This window comes from Salvia hispanica, chromosome 6 (assembly GCF_029641045.1).
Source record: "Salvia hispanica isolate PSC_SH4W2 chromosome 6, Shi_PSC_v1, whole genome shotgun sequence".
Lineage (NCBI taxonomy): Eukaryota > Viridiplantae > Streptophyta > Magnoliopsida > Lamiales > Lamiaceae > Salvia > Salvia hispanica.
The window spans coordinates 42241719-42265673 of NC_142697.1; the positions used below are offsets into that span (position 1 = coordinate 42241719).

The following is a 23955-nucleotide window of genomic DNA, read 5'->3' on the forward strand; positions in this document are numbered from 1 at the left end:
TACTGAGTTACTACATTAAGCTAGTTATCATCCTATCACGATACTTGTGTTCATAACCTCAAATAATATTTATATTACTTTAGATAAATCTGTTGTTGAATCCAATAGACCAGATCCAAGCATTGACCCTCTCGGCAATGAGTGATCACGGTCCCTTGCAATGCTCTGGGCATGCACATCAGGCCGATGAGAGAAAGCCTGTCCGAGTATGACTTCAACGTGATCTCCTATACTGTAACATAGATAAAATTAAAATATTTTTTTCAAATAAAGGACAACATATACCAACAACTCATATCATCATAGCTCATACCAACATTTAGGTGTGACTAAATTGATAAGTACCTCATGGCCATGGGGCGAGGGCCGGAACAATGTTGTATAGTAGTACAAACTACAAAATGACAACCGGAAAAAAAAAATCGAGCATAATTGATTTTTTTTTGAAACTTTGTAATGTACTGTAGTACTCCCTGGCACGTTTTGACTCGCCATGGATTTTAAGAAGTTGACTTTGTAATAAAAAGAGTAAAAAAGTTAGTGGAATGTGAATCCTTTTTTATGTAGTAATTTTATAGTAGAACGTGAGTATAATGGGTTAGTAAAGTATGAGGTCCATTTACTAAAAATGAAAAAAAAGTAAATGTGTCTTTTAAATGATGAAGATGACAAAAATGTGTTTGGGAGGGACTAGTACTGTTATTAATTTGAGTGAACTTCAAAATTAGTCCCTATGTATAGTTAATCGAATGTTGAAGGTACTCATGTTTCAAAAAATACATCAGATGCCTCTACGAATGAGTATAATATCATTTGAAGTCCCTTTTCATTATTTACGGTCTTCCATGCCCTTCTCACCCTCCTTTTTTTTCCAAAATGCCACTAAGGACATTTCAGTCTTTCCAATATTTCATCATTACATTTCATTAATATAAATAAATTTGAATTTTAAGAATATTTTAAAATATATTATTAAAATATTATTTTTTATATAAACATAATACTATGAAAGATCGTAAATAGTGAAAAAGGACTTCATGATATTATATCCATACGTAGGCGTCTGATGCATTTTTTGAAATATGAGTACCTCCAACTAGGGCTGGGGAAAAATATCGAAAAAATGATATATCGCTCGTATCGTATTGAAAAATATCGAAAAATTATCGAATTTTCGATATATCGTAATTTTCGATACGATACGATATCGTATCGTAAGTTTTCGATACGATAACGATATGAATTTCCTTATATCGCGATATATCGTTTTATATCGAAAATACGATATATATCGAAAATTTTTGATATATCGATATATATCGATATTTAACGATATATCGAATTTCGATACGATATATCGAAATATCGATACGATAACGATATGAAATTTTTTTATATCGAAAGTTCGATATATCGAAATTCGATATATCGAAACTTTCGATACGATATTTTCGATACGATACACGATACAACGTTTTCGATACGATATATCGTATCGACCCACCCCTACCTCCAACGTTTGATTAACTATACATAGGGGCTAATTTTGTAGTAGTTCACTCTATTAATATTTTATTAATTGTAACACTCTATTTTCTTTCCTCGGCAATACGAGGTATAAATAATGAAATTTGGAAAAAAGACTATAAATGATATTATACCCATATGTAGGCATCTGATGCAATTTTTGAAATATGAATAACTTCAATGTTCGATTAACTATACATGTGAACAAATTTTGTAGTTCAATCTATTAATATTTTATTAATTGTAACACTCTATTTTCTTTCCTCATGAAATTTCAAGAAAAAGACTATAAAAAGTACTATACCGTGTACGTAATCCGGTGGGTGGAAATGTGAACCCCTATCTATGAAAGATTTATTGAATTCCAATTAATGGCGAATAAATACCACTGCCTCATTTTGGAACTGGAAACTCATACCCAGTCCAAGTCGTTTCGTTGAATTTTTTGTAACCCCTTCCAGAATCTGCCACAATTTACCCCAAATTAACTGAGAAATTTCAGAAATTTAGAGAAACGTTTCAAGCTTCAACCTTTTGATGGACCCAAGATTATTTCTAGTAATTTCCCTCTGTTTCCTTGTTCAATTCTCTCATGGGTATGTTTCATCTCTCTGTAGACTGTATTCAATTCTTGATTGCTTACAATGTAGATCATGGCTGATTTAGCCTCTTTTTATTTCCCTTCATTTTCTTGCTCTCACTCGTTTCCCCCAATTTTTGCGATTGATTTATAATCAGAAAAGAGTCATTGTTGAAAATGACAACCGGTCGTTCCACGGCGCCTTTTGATCCGACCCGGGTCACCCAAATCTCGTGGAAGCCAAGGTTCTCTTTTTAATTTGTATAATTTTATACGAATGATTGTGTGTGAAATTGTGTTTTTTTTTATGATTAATAATATGGGATTTTGGTCTTATTTTGTATTTCTCAGGGCTTTTTTGTACAGAGGGTTTTTGACTGATGAGGAGTGTGATCATTTCATTACTCTGGTTAGCCATTCCTTTTTCTATATATGAAGGAATGGTGTTTCTTTAGATATTACTATCTTTGTCTGTTGAATGTTACCATTACTTTTAGGGGTGGAAAATTTTGATTGATTTGTGCGATGTTGTTTGAGTAGGCTAAAGATAAGCTGGAGAAATCTATGGTAGCTGACAATGATTCTGGCAAGAGTATAGAGAGCGAAGTCCGGACGAGTTCTGGCATGTTCTTGCAAAAGCGTCAGGTTAGTGAAGTGAAACCTATTACTTTTTGCTCTTTGATGAAGTTTTGAACGGCTTTATCACATAACAGCAATGGCATTGAGTTGAATTATCTACTTGATTATGAAAATCTAAGCTCTTTATCACTATGTTGCAATGGTAGTGTTGCTGTCCAGCTCTTTAGATGATAGTATTATAAAATATTGTTACATGTTATGCTTTAGATGAACTCAATGAGACCATTCTACATTCATTATCTAGCGTGCGCCATGATCTTAGAAGACAATCGATGTTTTAGAAACTTGTTGCTTGAAAAATCGATGATTTTTCCTCCGTCTTTGAAACTGTTTGGGCTATGTTGTCATGATTTGTTAAGTTCGAAACTCCTAGCTTGAGCAAATGCTATCTCCGTCATTTTTGTGGACTATCCAATTCATGTATACTGATTAATTTCATTCTGTCACAATATATAGACATATTAATGATATGATGATATTCAGCATTTTTCATATCGTTGATTCAACGAGCATATGTAAAAGATGTTTTTATTTAGCATAAGTGCTAATGTGGAAACAATCATGATTTCTGAAAATTGCATTTGTATATCTATTGATCAGCCTTAATGTCCTGTGGGTCCTCTGGCTAGCACGCATGTGCCTAGCAATTCATGTCAATTTCTCATTTAACCATACGATTACAGCTTAGTTAGAGTTCCTTATATTCAGAATTTCCACTCTTTGGAAGACGAATTTTTTAGAGCATAATTAAAGTTTCAATTATCTCTTATGTTGTGTGTGATTCGTGTAGGATGCAATAATAGCCGGCGTTGAGGAGAAAATTGCTGCATGGACTTTCCTCCCTGTAGGTAATGTATTAACTGCTTTTTAGTATCCTTTTCTTATTCCTCCATTTAACAACTGAGACTTGATTTTTGCTATCACAAATCTGTTGTACAGAAAATGGGGAGGCTATGCAGATTTTGCATTATGAGCATGGCCAGAAGTACGAGCCACATTTCGACTTTTTCCACGACAAGGCTAATCTAGAATTGGGTGGTCACCGGGTCGCTACTGTGCTCATGTATTTATCTGATGTGGCAAAGGGTGGAGAAACAGTTTTCCCTCAATCTGAAGTGAGCAATACTTGTACAATTTCTTGCCTATCCATGTTTTCTCCCATTTTAAGCTCAACCTCTTTCATCTCTACTGTAAATACAGTTTAAAGATAAACAACAAAAGGGCGAAGACTTGTCTGATTGCGCCAAACAAGGCTACTCAGGTAAACCCTTTATAAACAGTCACCTTGTTAGAAAAATTACGAAATAAACATTTTTGCCGATGAATGTAAGCGTGCAACTTAAGAACATGCTTAATGAAATGAAAAAGTGAGCATAAAGCATTGGATTTTCTTTTTTCATTCTCACCTCAGCAGTGATTGAGTTTTGACGTCAGTCTCTGTTGATCCATTGTGTGCATTGTGTAACTTGGTTTTCTTGTGTCGCTCCTCTGGACAGTGAAACCCAGGAAAGGTGACGCGCTGTTATTCTTCAGTCTCCACCCAGACGCCACCACTGACAACACGAGCCTGCATGGGAGCTGCCCCGTCATTGAGGGCGAGAAATGGTCTGCAACCAAGTGGATCCATGTCCGGTCCTTTGAAAATCCACAGGCCAGGTCAACGAGTGAGTGCGTAGACGAGGATCCCAACTGCACATCATGGGCTCTCAGAGGGGAGTGCGAGAAGAACCCGCTATACATGGTTGGAAACAAGGACGAGCCCGGTTATTGCCGGAAGAGCTGCAAGGCCTGCTCCTCTTAGTAAAAATGGTTTCTTGAGCTAATTTTCAGACAAAAAAATTGAAGCAGTTTGCGATTTGTATACATGAGAAAGAAACTAATGTACTAGACTTATATATGAAGGAATACAATCAAAACTTTTGTAGTGACCAGCAATTTTTATCATGCAATATATTGAATAAAGTACTAATTGAATTTCTTGATGAGATTAATTGATTGTGTCACAATTTGAACCAAAAGATGTTATATGCAGGACATCTTCCATAATCTGGAGTACAAAGTTATTCTCAATATTCAGTATTAGTCACACAAACACACGCACAAAAGGGGAGAGAGAAAGAGAGAGAAGGGTGGGATTGCATGTTTAATTTTCATGTCATGTCAAATAGTACTCTTATTAATCGACAAAGCTCATGCAATTGTTGTTAATTGGAGAGAGTTTCATGCAGTTGATGCTTCTCCACCTTGTTAATTTGCAGTTTTAATATTCCCTTAAAAAACAAACTTCATCCTTGAATTCACATCATCATCATTATTACATCAGTCCCTCTCCCATTTTGCTCACTGCACAGATGGGGAGGCCTCCTTGCTGCGACAAGGCCAACGTCAAACGAGGGCCGTGGACGCCTGAGGAAGACGCCAAGATCCTCGCCTATGTCGCCAGCCACGGCATTGGCAACTGGACCTTAGTCCCTCAGAAAGCAGGTTGGTATATCTTCCCTTTTTCTTACACAATTCTCTCTTTTCTTTTTGATGATGTTTTTTATGATATCTGGTATTAGGCCTAAACAGATGTGGCAAGAGCTGCAGACTTAGATGGACTAACTATCTACGCCCTGACCTCAAACACGACGGCTTCACACCCGAAGAAGAAGAGTGCATTCTTGAAATGCACAAGACCATTGGCAGCAGGTAGATCTGCTATACTTCAAATGAATCTTGTTTTGCTTTGTTTTGATTTTGAGTGTTGGTTTTATAGTCCATCAAGATTTTTAAGTGTGGTGTTGTTGTTTGCTACTTAGGTGGTCTCTGATAGCTAGGAGGCTTCCGGGGAGAACAGACAACGACGTGAAGAACTACTGGAACACGAAGCTGAAGAAGAAGCTGACGAAGATGGGGATCGATCCCATCACACACAAGCCTTTCTCCCAGCTTTTTAGTGAGTATGGGAGGATCAGTGGCTCCCCCATCACGCGGAACAGGAACCCTTTCCTCCAGACCCAAACGGGCCGCTGGATCCAGCCCAACGAGCCTCAGAAGATCGATCACTTCACCACCTATAGCAACGCGTTTAGTCAAGAAAACGCCCACCCTTGTATGCTCAGTGAGGCCTCCTCCTCTGCATCTGCCTCTGCAGCGAGTGTCACGCGTTTTGGGGGTGGATCGTCGCGCTCGTGTGAGGCTCCAACGCTGCCCACCTCTCCATTTTCGTGCAACGAGGAATACATATTGGAGTGCAAGAATATGGAGATGGTGGAATCAGGCAATGAGGTGCAAGAAGAAGGGAATGTTGTTAGTGAAAATGAGATTTGTGTTGAGAAGAGTGGTGCTGCTGCTGCAGATACATTTGTGGAAGACATGTTGGCACGTGACATGGAGATTAGGCTGCAGTTTCCTGAGATTTTTGATGAAAACTATGATTATTGATCATTGTTCAAAAATGGTTTGGTGTGAAATCTTCATGATTATTCACAAATGTTTTGCATTTCTCATTTATTTGAGTATATGGTTACATGTCATGTGTATAAGATGATATTGTGAACAAATATATGGTGGGGAGAGAAACACAATTTGCATCGAAAGAATTATACTAATTGTAAGATATTTTCATTTTTATGATCTTGTTCAAATTTTCTAAATACTTTTTAACCATTTAGTTATAACACCATTATGTCATATGCCTAAATTTTGAATAAGAGTCGTTAGAGTTAGTTAGTGTGCTAAGGCCCATACAAATCTTTTTTTCCATAAAGAAAATCATATCTATATCTTAGAATTAATATATATGGGTCGTGTTAAAATAAAACTAACCTTCTAATCCAGAACCCAAACTATCTCAATATTATGTATTAAAATTATCAACACAAAGACAAAACTTTCTCAATAGATTTGTGTTGATAAAATTATATCTTTGTGTTGAGATTTAAATTTACATGTTATGTTGATAAAGTTATATCTATATGTTGAAAATTTTCCAACAACATGTTCTGAGTTTTGGATTGGGAATTAGTTAGCATTTGATTACCCCTAATATATGTTACCTAAAAAAGTACTAATATTCACAATAATAGGGATTATTTCTTCGAAAAGTGGGCCTTATTAGGCATTGTGAAAAATCACCGGTTAACATCGGCTAATAAATCACTAGTTAATAATATTTAATTAAAGGTGTGTATAAATTTTATTTTCAAAATTTTCATTCACCTTCAATTTTGTCCGTTTTAATTTGATTTTAAGGTTATGTAATCATTGTTTAACATTTAATTTTAGTTTCATTATTTAATAATTAATTATTATGGTTGATAAAGTTTCAATCAGTTTTATATTTTTTTTCAACTTTACCTTTTTAGTTATATACGTCAAAATTCACTAAATTATAATATTATTTCTTATATTAAAATAATAATTTTAAATGTGGGATACGAGATTCTAATAGTTTTAGATGCAAACATGATTTATTTCCAAGTTCAAGTCAGAACCAACCAACCAAAATAAAGAATAAAAGTGCACACATATATAATGTTAAACTAAAGAATAAAAAGTACACACAAAAACATATACACAATGATTATTTATGTCTCATTTCAATAAATCCGGTGTTTTAAAGACCGGGCGGATCAGACCAGATGGTTTAATTGGTTCGGTCGTAAATAGGTGTGTTGTCCAGCTCAATTCGAGTAACTATTTGCTAGACTTTTCCAATTTAAGTAGTGATCTGACCGGTCAAATCGATTGAACCATAAACTAATAATTTTGTAAGTTCATTATCAATCCGATTTTAAAGCATTGAATATCATCAAGATATATTCAATAATTCACTAAATTAATATGATACCATCATAATAAAAAAATACTAAATGTAACTAAACACAAGTATGAAAGAGAAGCATTTGAAACAAAATAAGGATAAGATCAACCCAATCAAGTCAGATGGCCGTTATGTTCGTTACAAAAGAAGGATGGTAATGAGAATCAATAATAAATATAGATACAAAAAAACTTTTAAAAAAATTACAACAATATTGTCATGAACACGTTACCCAGATCTTCATATTCGTTCCGAAGACAAGGATCTTCAGGTAGCAGAATATGGGATTACGATGTTGAAATAAAGCCTCCGGCACAACCTCTGGAAATGTTTCTTCGATCCAACGATAAATCAGATCGAAGTAACAATCTTGGTGCTTACAAACACGACACTATGATGTCGACCCCAATGCCGCCTTCTAAGTCGAAACGTAAGCACCACACCTGCGGTTTTCTGTCGATTTTTGGCCGGTGCGTTCGCTCCTCGACCTCCTAGACGCCTATCGTCATTTTGGATCTATATATCTATGACATAGATGCATTTTTCACCTTTTATTTTGATTTATTTTGGCAATTTGTTGTTGATATGAACATACCGTTAGACATCTAGTTTGTGGATTTTGATGTAAGAATGGAACATTGTGTACATCAATGCACAATGTAAATATTTGTAAATAAATGGAATTGTTACCTCGATCCAATGATAAATTGGATCGAAGTGTACATTGATGAAATAAAGTACGAGATAGAATGAAAAAAAAATGTAGGACCGTCGGTCCTTTGTCTTTTTTATTTATGGGAATTACAACAAGACAATGTGATAAAAAGCTCAACATATGAATATGAATGAGATTACTAGAATTACAACATGAATACCCAACCCTAGAATTCAGGAGGGTGTAATTTGAACAAAATTATATTGTAATTCAATACAATATATATCTGTACACTTGCTCATGTATCAGCACCACCAACATCTTGAAATGCAGACATCAGCAGCACACGTCGAAGAATAATTTCCGGGCCTCATAGGTTAGATATCCATGTACTGAGGTAAGCGTTACCTCATCAGAAGCTAAGTTGGCAGTAGTTTGCGTAGTCAATTTCCTTCAACCGTAGACAGCACAGCATGTTCTCCGGTAGATCCTCTGGTTTGTTTCCCTGCATCACATGTTGCACGTAAAGGTGAGAAACTGCACGTTTTTGTAGAGTTTAGGTCTGTTTAGGAATTAGGAGGGATTCTAGTGTCTAACCTGAATTGTCAGACCAAAGTCGAACACACAGTGCTTGAGTCTGTCCTGAAACGTTTCAAATCCTCTCCGAGCAATGTAGCTGAATCTGTGGATATCCAAATCGATCTCTAGGTAGTTTTCTCCCTGCAAAGATTGAACATGGTCAGATCTCTCGTGGCTAGAGAAACACGAGAACACACATATGTAGCTTGAACCCAACATATACTTTGACCATTGGAAAATCGTGGTGTATTCAAATAAAAACTAGCAATTAGGATCTTCTTCAACTCGAGTCGAGCACTAACTTAACAAGCTATCCTTAAAACTAATATCTGTTGCTGTGATGAGGTTTATACTAGTACAAAACCTCCTGATTCTTCTAGTTATATATATGCATTGAGGTATGTAAGAATGCAAAAAGATAAAGACTTTACCAAGTAAAACTCGTGTTGAGGTCGCGAAAGGACTGGCTTCTCGTTGTAAGCATGCATAAGTTTCCTCTCTGCTGAGTTTAACTGAAGGTCATCAACATTCATCACTCTGCCCAAAATCTTTAATCTTTCCCTGTATGGTGCTTTCGTGTCTAGCGCAAAACCCTTAATCCTCTCGGTCTCATTGGCAATTATTTTCTGCTCAACAAGAATGGAAAGCAGATTCAGTCTTTTGCTTGCATAACATAAGTTTGTGGCCCGTAAAATTTAAGGTTGGCAGCATGCGAAATCATAGTTGCAGGCATGAGAGTAAGAGATGCCTCCTCCTTACCTTGAGATTTTCTCGAAAATGAAGTGGGAGATCTTCTGCGTACTTGTCTGAAAGCTTGCAATAGATAACAAAATTCATCCCTGCCCCGTCATATTCGTTTTGGAAAAGCGTTGCAGGGTAAAGTGGAATCTGATCGAGTAATAGGATGCACAAAGTTAGGATAACATGAATTATCAAGCTGTTTATATATAGAGACAAATGATAGATATATATACCTGAAGGTTAACAACGAGAAGAGTGGGGACTTCTCCGTGCGAGTCAACAGAAGGGAGTTCTACAAATCGAGCGACGTGATCAATTTTCTGAGAAGATAAAAAGACATCCACTCCAAAAGGAATATATGCAGCATAATTTGCAGCAGGTTCTTTCTTTTTGTCCCTGCCAAACACGAAAAAATGGTGATTCAGATTACCTAATCAGTTGATTTCCAACAGAGAATGAAAATGGGGTAAAGGAAAAAGCATCTCACCTGATGTAGTTTCGTCCACGGACTCTAAAGGTATTTGGCTCAATCCTTGACCAAGACTCTGCTATTTTCTTCTCTAATGGCGAACACATAATCTGTGAGCCGGCTATTGGTCTTTGTATGACGGGCTTTCCCATCGCTGAGATAGAGATCGAAAACGATTGATCACGACACATAAACACTATCAAGTCTTACACTAACTACTAAGTCAAGTCATGGATTACAATGTACACACCAAAAACAATCATACTCTCGAGCCAAACGAAGCTAGAAAGTAGACATTTAACATAGTGACAATGGTCATGCTCTAGCTCTCACAACAATAATCTCTCAACAAATAATAAGAAAATGATGAGGCACTTACATAAAACCGCGTTTTCATGCCCTTCTTTCCATTTAAAAGATTGGGTGAAAGACATCTTCTTCTTCGTGCTCGAGCCTACCACACTCTGCAGTTTCTTCTTCCCATCCACAGACTCGTCTACCTTCTTCTTCCCGTCCAAGGACTCATCACAAGCGAGACAAGGGAGCAAGGCATTCGATAGGAACCCACAGCTATGCATCCCCCCGGCCTCGCCCCTCCCACCACTCTCATCCTCCGGATTCCTCACATCATCCGAGGTAAGCTGCGAATCGATCACTTGGTTGGAAATCCTCGGAGTAACCACATTAGACAGCGATCCAGCTTGGGATGCATCTGCAACATCTCAAGTCATAAACATCAGCTAAAACATAACTGCATTTGGCCCAAATTTATAAAATCAAAGGCAAAAATGGCTAAAAACTTAAAAACTAACCGTCTTGAACGCTATAAAATTCATCTTCTCCATCAGAATCAATCAATCCATCAGGATCGAACCATGCCTCACTACTTCCTATTAAATCACATTAATTCACAAAATTAAATAACCATGGAAAAAATTGAAAATTTCCAAAAAAATCAATCCTAGTAGCATCAATTCGAAACAACTAAATCTCAAAATTAATCACTTCTCAGCTGGAAAAAAGGAACAAAATAGAAATTTAAGCACAAAAACAGCAAGCATTCAACAAAGCATCAAAATTTGGGATTTCCCAATGCCCCAAGCAGAAACAAATCGAACACAAATTAGGTAAGCAAATCGGCACCTTGAAAAGAGGGATTGGTGAAAGAAACATCCTTCTGATTTGAAGGCTCGACGCGATGCCGATTATTCGCAGAATGCGCCTTCTTAACTCTTCCCGCTCTCTGCTTCTTCCGCTTCTTCTGCAAATTCAACTTCCCCTTCATCCCCACGCATCCCTTCGGCTTCGACCCGCACACGCCCATCCTCTCGATTTCACAAACGGATCCGAATAAACTTGAATACAGCTCTTCTTCAAAGCTCAAAATTGGAGTATTTTGGTGTATATATAGGGTATTTTGGGGGTGATTAGCTACAGTTCATAGCCGATTTAGGAAAAAACTCACCAAACAAAAAAATTAGTAGCGTGGATTAGCAGTTAACTCCGCCGTTGTTCCATTAATCAGAATTACTCTGAGATAAATAGAGATTAAAATAATGTGTATAAACGGACTAGAGATTAGTCAATGAGAGCGTAGGAGTTGTCTCTGTTGACTTGTAAAATAAACGCAGTGATTCGGTCTGCTGATGGTTGGAACGCATCAAGATTTCCTTTTTATTTTTGGTTGGATTTCAACTTGTGAATCAAGATTTTGATCGTAAATAGTAGTTTATACGTATATTATAGGATGATGGAATTGTCTCAATAAGATTTTATTTATATTAAAATTCGAAATCTATGGTTGTATAGTGGGTTATATGGTAATAATTCGAAATCCAATTTCTAGATTATTTGTAAAAATAGATAATTTGGGAATCATAATTTTTTTTGTTGAGTTTTGGTCAATTCCAAAATTTGACTGTAGAAGCTAAATTTTCATGGAAATTATCTTATAGTGTTTAGAATTGAAATTAAGATGGTAAAGTCAAATATAATTTGACAATAAAATAATGTCATTATGGTGCTTATATAAAATTTTAATTATTCTACTATAGTTTTGTTTCACGTCTGATTTTATGACATTAGTTTTGACTATGATCATCGTGAGAGTTAGAAAAAATTAAAAAAATATTTGTAATATAATTTTAAAAGTTAATAAATTGACAAAACGAATTATGATTCAAATGTTAATTATTAATGTTTATATAAGAGACAAAGGGATAACAAATTAACAATCGAATTGGGTTAATAATTTTTTCGTGTAAATCGTGTTAGGAAATATTGATATACCATGTATAGATATGAGACTAAATCAAATTATAATTTCGACATTTTTCATTCTTTTTTTGTGTGTGGGATTTTTGAAATCATATTCAGTATAAATGTTAGTATATTCGAATAATTCGGAATGTATTAGAAACTGCGTTCAAGAATATTTTTTATGGAAGTAGCACAAGTTATAAAAAAGTCACACTGAATTCAAACGCCTCAAAAAAGCACTTTGAAAAAGTATTAGTATGAACGTATATTTACTTTTTGACTACCTATGACATCGTATAAATACAGTGATAATTACATATTTTCACATCACTTACATCTTTGTGAATTATCTCATATAACCACAAAAAAAGGATGAAATAACTTATAAAATAGACCCTAGTTTTGGTCATATTTTCTGGGGCTTCTCCGGAATTGTAATTTGGTATTATTGTATAGGTTTAGTATATGTATTTGAAGTTTCATCTTGACTAATGAGAAAATTAAAGCAGTGTTGATGTTGTTAAGTATCAGCTGTCTGAATCTGTTTTTTATTAGTACTTAATTATCTTTTAACAATTCTAAAAGATGGCGTAGGTATTTCGAAATGATAATTTGTTGGTTAGATGATCATATTTGAAAATGATGTTTGAACTATGAATAATTGTCAACATGTTAGGATGATTATATTGATATTTATGAAGTGATGCTCAATAATTACATTACTATTGTTTCGTTCATAAGCTTTTTTTAGTTTTTTTTTTAAATTGAACTATTAATAAATTATTTTAAATATAGTAAATTGAGCATTGATTTTACTTATTAATTCATGTAAGTTTATTTAAAAAAATTGTGGACAACCATAATGTACTAGCTGTATAGTTTCATTATATTTTTTTTAGCTCACTACTTCAAATATTAATAATCCAAATGTAGTTATTTATGCATCTCGTTTGTCATTATTCTAATATTTATGTATTCGGCATCAAACTTCAAAGCATTGGAATGTTGCCCACGTATTATAAATGTCTCATATATTCCATGAATGCTACCATAATTGTAATATACTAATGTATTAAAAATAACACTTTTACATAAAAATTGAGAATAAACAACAACAACAATAACAATAATAATAATAGTAATCATAATAAAAATAATAGTAATAATAATAGCCAAATTTTAGTAGTACTAGTATAATATTTGAACATAATTATTTTCGCTTACTGTTTTTAATAACTTTATGACCAATATTTCGGTACCAATCCACAATTGTAAAAAAAATACTAGTACTTGTTAAAATAAAGAGTTGATATTTTAGGTGTAAAATAAAGTTTGGGAGTAAATAAAATAATGAAGAAATTGACTAATGTAAACGCGTTTAAGTGGTGAGATGGGCTTCCACGATGTTTGAATTATTTGTTAAATACTCCCAACTTATTATACACAGAGTTAGATGGCAGCAGGCCAACGCGTGGACCATATGCTGTGTGTCTGCACGTGTCATTTTGTATTTACCAATTTCATCTACTTTTTGGGTTATATTTTTATTTCTCATTTTAGTTTCTATAAGGAAAAATGAGCACATTATTAGGGGACGAAAAAAATGACAAATTGAGCAGTGTTATTTGGATGGAAAGAGTAGGAGTACTTTTTAGTATATTTAAGAAATTAGAATTCGGTAGCATATCTTGAGTTGATTACAGATCATATGTACGTGGAATTTTAACTGATGATAGAGGATTTTAATATTGAGATTTAATTATGGTTAACAGTTTAGTTGATTACAGATGGGATGCGTCTACGATTTTAATTGATGTCAGAGCTAGGATTTTAATATTGGATTTCTAATATTGTTTAATAAAAAAAAGTTTTGGATCAGTGTTTGTGTTGTTGGAAGTAATTATGGTATAAGTGCCTAAGTGGTAGGTGGATGCGAGAGATAGGTATAAGAGAGATAAATAATTTGAGGATAAGATAGTAATATGATCAACTAAAGGTATATAAGGTAAATGTGGGTTAAATGATTTCATAACTATGTAGCAAGTTGATTCCATTTGTATGTTGTTTTGAATAGTTCTAAGCTAACCCAAGTCATTGACATGATGAGTAGCTACTATTCTAATCTCGTATAGTCGTATTCATTATCTTTAATGTGTGACATTTCATTATCTTATTGTATTTGATATATTATTACCTAAACATTATGTCTAGTAAAGTGGGTGAATTTATTTTGCATATTGGAGTAGTATACATCTAACATCATTAACTCGTTGTAAATAGCTGTTGCGACTTGCGATACACAATTACATGTTTGATCAAGCATTCCTCAATATCATATTGGATAAATGACTTGATTAGTTTCATCTAGAGTATTTATCTTATTTTTATTTTTCCTCTATAATAAAACTCTTTGTACAGTGACCGATCCACAAAACAGAACTTATTAGATCGGAACTACTAACTTAGTAAGTTATGATTGATGACAGACCAAAAGACTATTTAATAACTGGTAGTAGAATTTTTTGATGCTCGTGGTCAAAGATGAGATCGGTTTGCCCTTTTCAACCCCACCTCTATCCATCCATAATAGAAAAATGGATATTTTCGCATTAAAAAAATCATAATTTCAAACCTATGCAGATGTAGAAGTAGAACTACATTTTCCACATAGGAATATAGAAGCATGAAGTTTGATCAAAGCCCAAAAGAATAGCCCGAATGAAAAAGCCCAAAACCGAAAAACTCGAATGGAAAAGGCCCAAATGCGTTTCAATACTTCCAACGTTAAAACATTGCGTTAATTATTTTGAGGAAAAATATTGCTTAATTATTATCACTTCATCAGTCATCAGAAGCTGCGAAGCAAATAGCAGACAGACGAAAATGGCGATTTTGCCAACCTCGTTGCACCTAACAAGAAGTGATTTTCTCCAAAGCAATCCCTATTCCTTCAGCATGCCTTCGAAGCCCGCACGCCGCTGCACCCGCCATCCGTTTGTTATTACCTTTTCTAACAGTAACACTCGGTTTTTCTGCTTATGTTTCGGTTTTATGAAAGGAAATGAAAAAGAGGCCGATTTTTAAAGTCCCATTTGGTTATATTTCAGAACCCAGGAGCGAAATTGTTGGTAATGACAAGAAAAGGGAGTTCCTTGAGAAGTACGGCCTTAATCCAGATGAGTTCTTACCTAAACAATCTCGAAAGGTGACATTTTTTCTTGATTATCTTTGTGCAGCTGTGCTTGTGCGTGGTAAGGAGATTTGATTTGGGTAGAATTGCGTTTCCTTAGTTGCGTATATGTGTGGGAGAAAGAACTGGAAGGGGACTAGTAGAATTGTCATGGATGAATTCTGTTCCTTAGTTGTGTGTGTGTGTGCGTGAGAGAGAGATAGAGAGAGAGAGAGAGTGTGTGTGTGTGTGTGGCAGTGTGATGATGGATGAATTGTGTTTCTTAGCTCTTTGTGTTCGTGATAAGTAGGATTATCATTATCTTGACTGTGTGTGAGAGAGAGAGAGAGAGGAGAAGGAGAATGATAAATTGATAATGATAATGATAATGATAATGATAAAGGATGCATTGTGTTTCTTAGTTGTATGTGTGTGATAAGAAGGATTTTCTTTGAGAGAAAGTTGTATTCTTAAATTTGTTACTTTTGTGTTACAGATGAAGAGGAGAGGAGAGCAAGGGAATTTGGAAAAGAAAAGCAATACACCGGTGCAGGAGCCAAAGCCACCAAGAGAGACTCACAAATTGCTTCAGGTTTAGGACTCTTTTCCAGTTTCAATCTCATTGTTAAATTATCACTAAATTTACCAAGAAAAATAAGTGTCGAACAATGGATTTTGAATTGGAATTATAGCTAGTTTCATTTAATTAGGCAAATTTGGACTTATATCTAGTTCTGCAGACACAGTATCACAGGTTCGATTTCTAGGCTGGCAGTGAGTCGATTTTTACTAGTATAGTTACTTATGTAAATTTCCAACATAAATTCAAAGGTTCCAACTTCTTGCAACCCGGACTATTTAATTATCTGACTACAATGTTGGAGTTGCTGGATATAATTACAACGAAGAATTTCATATCAACGGTTGTTTAGGTACTCGGGGGAACGGCTCGGAGGAAAAAGTTGCTCTCACCAAAGAGTATGGACGTGCGGCCTATGATGGAAGTTGTGAAGGGAGCAGCTTTTTCAATTTTACAGGTGGAATGTTTTCTTAGATTTTTTTAATCTAGTTTGACGTATGTGACTGATTTTGAATTGCTTAACATAGTATGTTGTTGCAATGAAACCACTCATCAAACTGTTATAAAATAGGCAGCAGGTGGCTCGCCTCAATCTCTGAGGCCTGGGCGTTGGTTGGACTTGTACAGTGGCACGGGATCTGTTGGCATTGAAGCTATCAGCAGAGGATGCTCTGAGGTACATTACTTATATACAATTTTTGTTTCTATTTGGAACTTTTTTAGTGCTCGGGATACAGCTTGAGTTTCATACTCTCCCTGCTCACATTCCCTTAAATACTTCCTGGCTCGATTCATGATTTTTAGGCCCACTTTGTGGAAATGGATCCTTGGGTTATCTCAGATGTACTGCAGCCTAACTTAGAATCAACTGGATTTCTCGAGGCTTCAGTTATACATACTGCCCGTGTTGAAACATTCTTGGAAAATGCACAACGATATCTAGGTGACGATATCATCCTTTTTTAAGTCTTAATATGACTATGTTTCTTCAAGTTTATACATAGAACTAATAACCAACATCTTAAAATATGGTCATACAATGTTCAGTAAGACAATTGTTTAGAGAGGTTTATAAAATATCTAAAACGTATCAAGTGATTTATGTGTGATGTAAGTGAGACTATATTAAAGAATGTTGGTTCTCTGGAGTACTGTCTGGTTTCTTTGAATCTCCTTTATAACAGTATAAAGGATCTATGTCGTATATGGTATACTCATCAAGCATCATCAAATTATACATCATATTCAAGTTGCCAGTTCATATATTTTGCTTCATTATTTTTTTCTACCATCGTTCTTTAGAGGATTCTTATATATCGGTATCTGATTGATGTAGGAAAAGAAGCGGAATTCGATTATATAAGTGTTACTCCTCCATACATGCTTGTTGATTACGCAGTTCTGATGGACCAGATATCTAATTCCTCAGTTGTCGGGGAGAATACATTTGTAGTAAGTGCACGTGAATCTTTTGCTAGACTTCATTCTTATCTACTAAAGCATGATCTGTTCGCGTCATTTCTCCAGGTAGTTGAGTATCCATTGAGAACTGACATGCTGGATTCATGTGCGAGCTTGGTAAAGGTAACTTAAACTACGAAAATCATTTAATTATGTATATACCACGATTCAAAACTATCACTTCATCAAACCCTACCTCTAATTTCAAAGTTCTATGTTATAAGCAAGTTCGGTTTTTTTTTTTTGTTTAATGAATGCAGATAGCTGATCGGCGGTTTGGCCGGACACATTTAGCAATATACGGACCACAGTGGGCACAAAAGAAGAGTAAATCAGAGACGTGACTGTCATTATCACACAAACGGTCTGAAATGGAAACGGTTGCTTGATTAGAAATTTGTATGTTTTCTGATGAGCTCGATCACGTTGCACCTGATTAGTCAACTTGCAATGCAAGTGCAGCTTATGCTCCCAGGTAAATCACCAACAATAAGCTGCCCCTACTTGGGCCAACTATTCATGTCAATTTATAGTTGGACTTGTCTGTCAGAACTCTTCTTCATCTTTGTAACAAAATGTGAAGAGATCAATGCGCTCGGATCTATTGTAACCAGTTAAGCACGTTTCATTGGCTGAAATCTAGTTATAGTTACTTGCCTTTGGTGCCCTTGGTGCTTGTATATAATCCTGAATTCGGCATCTATTGAAAATTTTGTAGCATTTTGTTTGGTCATTCTATGTTCTAGTTTATGCAAAATTTACTGAGTTCTCAACTAAAGTTCGTACCCTTTGTCTTCATTTCCCATTTTGTGCTTTTGATGCTTTCATATAGAATTTCCTGTTCGGCTGTTGAAGTTTGTGTATCCATTCTAAACTCGTAGATCAAATATGGCTGAAATTCAGCTGTTACACTTCATGGGATGAAGTTACGTACGTTGGCACTATCTATGTTTGTCTTGTAATTTGAGTTTTACAAGCCGAAAAGATGTTTGGAGCCAACTATATGAGTTGCATAGAGCAAAGCTTCATGTAGTTTTTTCGTTGAATTCTGACGATTCCTTTTGGTGTTGAAACTGTGATATTTTGTTGAGACGGTACACTATTCTTGGTTGCATGCTCAAGTCATGATCCGAGGTTCCAGAGCTTAGGACAAATGTTGTAAAGCAGGAAGAGGGCCATCTATTTTGTTTGAACGCGGATTTGGACCCATATTTCTGATAAAACTTTGTGCCATCCTTAACCCCCATTGGATACTTTTTGTTGTTAGTAACTGTATGATACTTTGAGTGTGATCACAGGGACTCCTTAACTCCAAGTGAACAAAAGAAAGCAGGTCTATGATGCCTGAAGATGTGTGGAATATGCAACCACCATGGTCGAAAGGTGCATATTCTTGATCTCTTATTTCATCGTTTCATGCTTGACTCGATTCTCTCTTTTGCCTCTCATCTTTGTAAAAGGATCTACTTGAATTGGTCCAGCACCCTAATCTGTTAATATGTGATGAATAATACAGCTAAATTCGATGAATATATTTGCTCGAAACACCGTTCATTTGCACTTGCTTTTGGATCTTTCATTTGAATAAGAATCAACACTTGAAGTTTTAGATGTTGCTTTTAAGGACCACACAGAGTGTAGGTACAGTTACCTCTTTTAGTTAAAAAGGAAAAGAAAATATTTGTTGTAAGAAAAGAAAAGCAAATTTGTTTATTGGATGTGAGTGACTATTCACATCTTAACTCAGTAAGTTGCATCATATTGCTGTAATGAGTATTTCTACCTGTTTCATTATTCATGCCACACATTCTTTTTAAGGTTTCCTACATAATTTTTTAACTTCTTAAATATCGTGTCCAAAAGAAATATGTCAAAAAAATGAGACGAAAGAAGTACTAATATTTACTCAAAAATCAATCCATATCTAAAATTTGATGATCCTTGATTCCAAAGTCTTTGCTCCAAACAATGTTTCAAATTGCTTTTGGATCTTTTGAATCAAAAGGAAAGATTGAAGTTGTAGATTTTGCTTTTTAGGACCACAAAGATAGCGACCCTTGTTTTTGGACATGCATGTATGAATAGTGTAATGCAATCAAGATGGAGATAAAGTTACACCATTTGCGTTAGGATTACTGCATAAAATTAGACAATGCGTGATTAAATTGGAACCGTTGGACCGGTTTGGAATTGTGCCAACGTTTCTAGTTTTTGAACCATAATCAACTATGACGGGCTAATTAATCAAAACTGGCATATCGAGTTTACCGTCCTGGTTTCAGCTACACAATATTTTAACCTAAAATCGGTGTTAATCAAGTAGTGAACGCCAACCTCTAGCATTGCATACACTAGCCAATCGTCGTGCCTAGAAATTACAAACTTCTTCGTTATAATTTGTTTAGTTCTCCTTCTTAGTTCTTACACATGATTCAGTTCTCGTTTTTGGGTAGATCCTCAACTGTTTAAGGTTTCCAGTGTGATTAATGGATCTTCATGTCGAATTCTATGATGTCTCATAGCGAATATTGACTCTTGCATTTCTCTTATTTCGAAATTGAAGGCTTGTCATAAAAGGTATAGACGAACACAAAATAACGGTATGCATAAATATTTTGTTGTATAAACATTATGAATGTGACATATTTCTATTTTCTAGCTGCATTTATTCGGCTAAGTTTGTAACATGGAAGGAGACAGTGTGACAGGAATAACATAGAAAAAGCTGGTTCAAATTTCAATTCAAACTTCTGTTTCACGACTCGATTTGTAGTCACCTCTGCATGTGAGTTGTTCATCATTTTAGTTAATAAAATACTTCCATATCTGTTGTACTAGATGCCTTATTTTATTTTTGATGAATTTATGGCTGGGGTGAATTTTGTCCCTACTCAATGTAGATCAATTCTCATGAAATGTAGCGAAGAATATATGTTGATTAGATATGACACTTCTTTATTTAGTAAGTTGAAACTTGAAAGCTTAAATAAGTCCCATCATAATCCAGCAAACTAGATTCTGCATTCTTTGCTTTGATCACCTTGAGTTTGATAAAAAAAATATGTTATATAAATTTATGTTGATTAAAACAAAGCCATCACATCTGAATGCTTTTTATGTTGGTTTTCAACTCAAAATATTAATGTTTTAAACATACTAATTTGCTTTTTGCAATCATATGTAGGAGTATGGTGTCTGAAAGAAAATTGAATACGATCACGATGACAACAGTTTGAGCTTTCGTACAATATATATTTAGACTTAACATGATTCCTATTATGACCAAGATTAGGAATTTGCTACTTAGTTACACATATGCTCTTTCATTGTAAATTGTATATAAAAAATTATATAATGAATACCTACGGTGACATCGTTTCCAAACCTAAATGCACGTTAAATCGTACTGTGTTATGCAAAAGGGAAAATTCTATTTCTACACTCCTACACATATATAAATTACATCTCGATGCCAATAAATAATTCCAGGATTTCATCATACCACTACCAATAGTTTAAAAGAGAAACACAGTGTTTACTCATTCATCCTAATTAATTAACAAATTAACCAAGAGATGTGGCACAAAATTCAAAGTCCCCATTCTTAGAGTGAGGTTGATCAAGAAATAGATGGAGAGAGATAGAGAGAGAGAGGTCCCATAAAAATTTGAACACGCCAAAAATAAAGGGCAAGTTATGTGTGGACCAATCACCACAAAGCAACCCCAACTTTAACAGTACACATCTATTAACCTTAGTAACCAAAAAACACAAATTCCCTCATAACTTGATCTTCTTCTTGTAAGAAAATCTCACTCTCCAAACCTAGCCAAAACCCAAAACTCTCTTCCCCTCCCAACAAAACTTAACCATTTTCCACACTCTCCCATTCCTTTAAAACCCGGTCTACGTCCTCATCCTCGTCCTCGGTCACAACCATGCCCTAAACGTGTAGAGATTTGCAGATTTTTCTAGTTAGGACATGGGTTGTGCAAGAAAAGTTGCTTTGTCAGTTAGCTTTCTCTGCTTCCTTCTGCTTCTTGTAATTGTGAGCTTATCCCACTTCAGTTTTAGGACTATTATTACTATCCCAATGCAAACTCCCAAGAAGACTAGTAGTCTCCACCTCAATTTTGTCAGCAAGAGAAGAGTCCCCAATGGCCCTGATCCCATTCACAACAGGTATATTTTATCAAGAGAGTTTTTTTATTAAGAATCTCAAGTATTTATGTTGGTGTTCTTGTTTCTTTTGCAGAAGAGTTGGGACTACAAGACTACCGCCAACATGAAGAAGAAAGGTGAATTTGGAGTTCCATTTCTGTGAATTGTGAAGTGGGATGAAAATGTTACATAAGTTTATACTACATATTTGTTGTGATGAGAAATGTTGGATCCATGTATGATGATGATGATGGCTACTATTTCTGGTAAAAAGAGGGCATAGCTTTTTGCAGGGTGTCTCAATCACTATATTTTGCTTATCTCCTCAGACAAAGATTCTTGATACTTGCTTTGCATGTCAAAAGATCATGCGGGGCAAGGCGTTCCGTGTCGTGTTTCGATCTCGTATTAGTTATGCTCAACGCAGGCTTAAGCAGTCGAGTCGAGGAAATCCAACTTGTTTGTGAATTTGTGTCATGAGAATTAAGGGGTTGTTTGTAGAATTAATTGTTCTAGAACATGTGTTGGGACAATTAAAATAGAATAATAGTTAAAAATTTCTTTTGGACATGTTTTGAGGTAGCATGCTCATGCAAATAATGATGGTAATGTCTATAACTTTTGTTTTGAGATATTTGGTCGTGTTCCCTAATAAAGGTTGTCGCCACGGGCTCAATTAAAGGGGCTCTTCTTTCTAAATATTTGCCCCTCAAATGTTGCTAATATGTTTTTTTAGTGCCTGAAATTTAGGTAATCATTCTACTCCGTACCATCAGTTCGCTATTAATAATTTTGATATTGAATTTCACGAATTTTAATGCAAAATTAGTAAAGTATGAAGAGTATAGAAGAAAAATAATTAGAATATTATAAGTGGACAATGAAACAAAGCTCAATAGAGAAAAAACTTATCAAGAATATAAGAAAACTAATTTTTATGAATGGACCAAAGTGAAAATGCAAAACTATTGATTGTGAATAGATGAAGTATTATTTTTTACATTTCAATTGCAAATTGTTTTTTTATATATTATGAAATCATTATTCATAGTATATGGAGTCTCTTAATAGTGTGAGACTATCTTTCAGTGAAACATGTGAATTATTTGAATTCAAACTCACAGTCAATAATATTTTGGTGACTCAAATACTAATAAAACTAACATATGCTATTGGATTCACATTCTCCAAACATTTATGTATGACAATTATTGTGGTAACGAGTTATTCCAGTACTTACATCTAGTGTGGTTGTTTTGAGAATTACATATGAAATGTACTCCATAAAATAATACTACTATTAATGATGTATTAAGTTCAAACTTTTTGTACTTTGATATGAATATCTGCAACACTCAAAATGCAAAATAAAAAGAGGTAGCTGCATATTCTCTTTTTCTTCACAGCTATACTTTTTTGTTTAATTCCTTTTTTTATCTTCTTTATTTTTAGGTTTGATTTTTGGTTATTTCAAGAAGTCCAAAGTGAATGAGATTCAAACTGAGGTGGGCTCCTCATTTGTCTTGCATGGGAGGCATCAGTTTCTTTTACTCCATTATTTTAATTTAATATTTCCTCTGCCTTTCCTAGTAAAAAGTGGAGTGAAAAATGATGACTGTGTAAAATCATTTTCACTGATGAAAATTACCAAAAGATGGCTATAGAGGCGGTCGTGAAATTCTCCTTAACCTAAAACTTTCTTCTTTTTTTATATTTACAGAATTTAATTACAATTATCAATTTCGGAATGTGAGAGATTAGGAGTAACCTTTTTTTTAGGAAATGCAAGAGATAAACTTGGATACCAGGAGAAGGGTAGATGAAAAAAAAACGAAAATGGATTTTTGTTTTTATTTTTCTTTACAGTAATAATGTTGCTGTTGCAGGGACCCATAAAAAAAATGAGACTAGAGATTATTGTGATTTGATTCAATAAATCAAAATCTACGAAAAATCTGTTGGGATTCACTAATAAATGCAGCTAAGTCATTTTGATTGGCAAGTTTTTAAATTACCAAATCGGTATTGAGCTTTTGTTTAGTGGAAAAAATCAGAAAAAATAGCAGTATAATTATAAGTTCGTGTAATTAACCATTTTATATAACATTAATAGACGAATACAGTAGTATGGGATATTTTTTGGAATACAATTAAAGTTAGGGAACATTGGTGTCACCAGAATCTAACATAAATCGCTAAAAACAAAAACTAGCAGATGAAATACAAGAAAATGATCAAATCAAATATCATAATGAGAAGAAAGCAATAGAAATCGACAGCAGTATTAATTGTACATACTAAATACGGAGTAATATAATACGAGACAAT

General features: G+C 34.7%; 4 protein-coding genes and 1 non-coding gene across 5 annotated transcripts; 4 read left to right on the forward strand and 1 right to left on the reverse strand.

The window, feature by feature from the left end:
• The first annotated feature begins 1835 nt into the window (after positions 1-1835).
• On the forward strand, positions 1836-4681 carry LOC125204235 (putative prolyl 4-hydroxylase 7). Its single transcript, XM_089060339.1, has 8 exons — positions 1836-2123; positions 2266-2352; positions 2459-2516; positions 2648-2752; positions 3537-3594; positions 3686-3861; positions 3947-4007; positions 4243-4681. Exons 1-8 carry the CDS (start codon positions 2065-2067, stop codon positions 4545-4547), a joined length of 909 nt encoding a protein of 302 aa, XP_088916465.1. The 5' UTR covers positions 1836-2064; the 3' UTR covers positions 4548-4681.
• Positions 4682-4807: 126 nt separating this feature from the next.
• On the forward strand, positions 4808-6275 carry TDF1 (Duplicated homeodomain-like superfamily protein). Its single transcript, XM_048102835.2, has 3 exons — positions 4808-5230; positions 5308-5437; positions 5548-6275. The coding sequence occupies exons 1-3, from the start codon at positions 5098-5100 to the stop codon at positions 6170-6172; spliced, it is 888 nt and encodes a 295-aa protein (XP_047958792.1). The 5' UTR covers positions 4808-5097; the 3' UTR covers positions 6173-6275.
• A 2028-nt stretch (positions 6276-8303) lies between these two features.
• Positions 8304-11573, reverse strand: LOC125204231 (uncharacterized). The gene is made up of 9 exons (XM_048102828.2): positions 11141-11573; positions 10810-10887; positions 10377-10709; positions 10016-10151; positions 9762-9924; positions 9547-9675; positions 9219-9413; positions 8806-8928; positions 8304-8713 (listed from the first exon to the last, which is right to left on the reverse strand). The coding sequence occupies exons 1-9, from the start codon at positions 11319-11321 to the stop codon at positions 8621-8623; spliced, it is 1431 nt and encodes a 476-aa protein (XP_047958785.1). The 5' UTR covers positions 11322-11573; the 3' UTR covers positions 8304-8620.
• A 3511-nt stretch (positions 11574-15084) lies between these two features.
• LOC125204234 (methyltransferase) lies at positions 15085-18199 on the forward strand. The gene is made up of 9 exons (XM_048102833.2): positions 15085-15272; positions 15364-15461; positions 15922-16017; positions 16358-16462; positions 16577-16681; positions 16810-16948; positions 17342-17457; positions 17533-17589; positions 17727-18199. Exons 1-9 carry the CDS (start codon positions 15140-15142, stop codon positions 17808-17810), a joined length of 933 nt encoding a protein of 310 aa, XP_047958790.1. The 5' UTR covers positions 15085-15139; the 3' UTR covers positions 17811-18199.
• Positions 18200-21199: 3000 nt separating this feature from the next.
• LOC125204240 (uncharacterized) lies at positions 21200-21930 on the forward strand. The gene is made up of 2 exons (XR_016132950.1): positions 21200-21648; positions 21722-21930. It is a non-coding gene; the product is annotated as an uncharacterized LOC125204240 (transcript).
• Positions 21931-23955: the final 2025 nt, after the last annotated feature.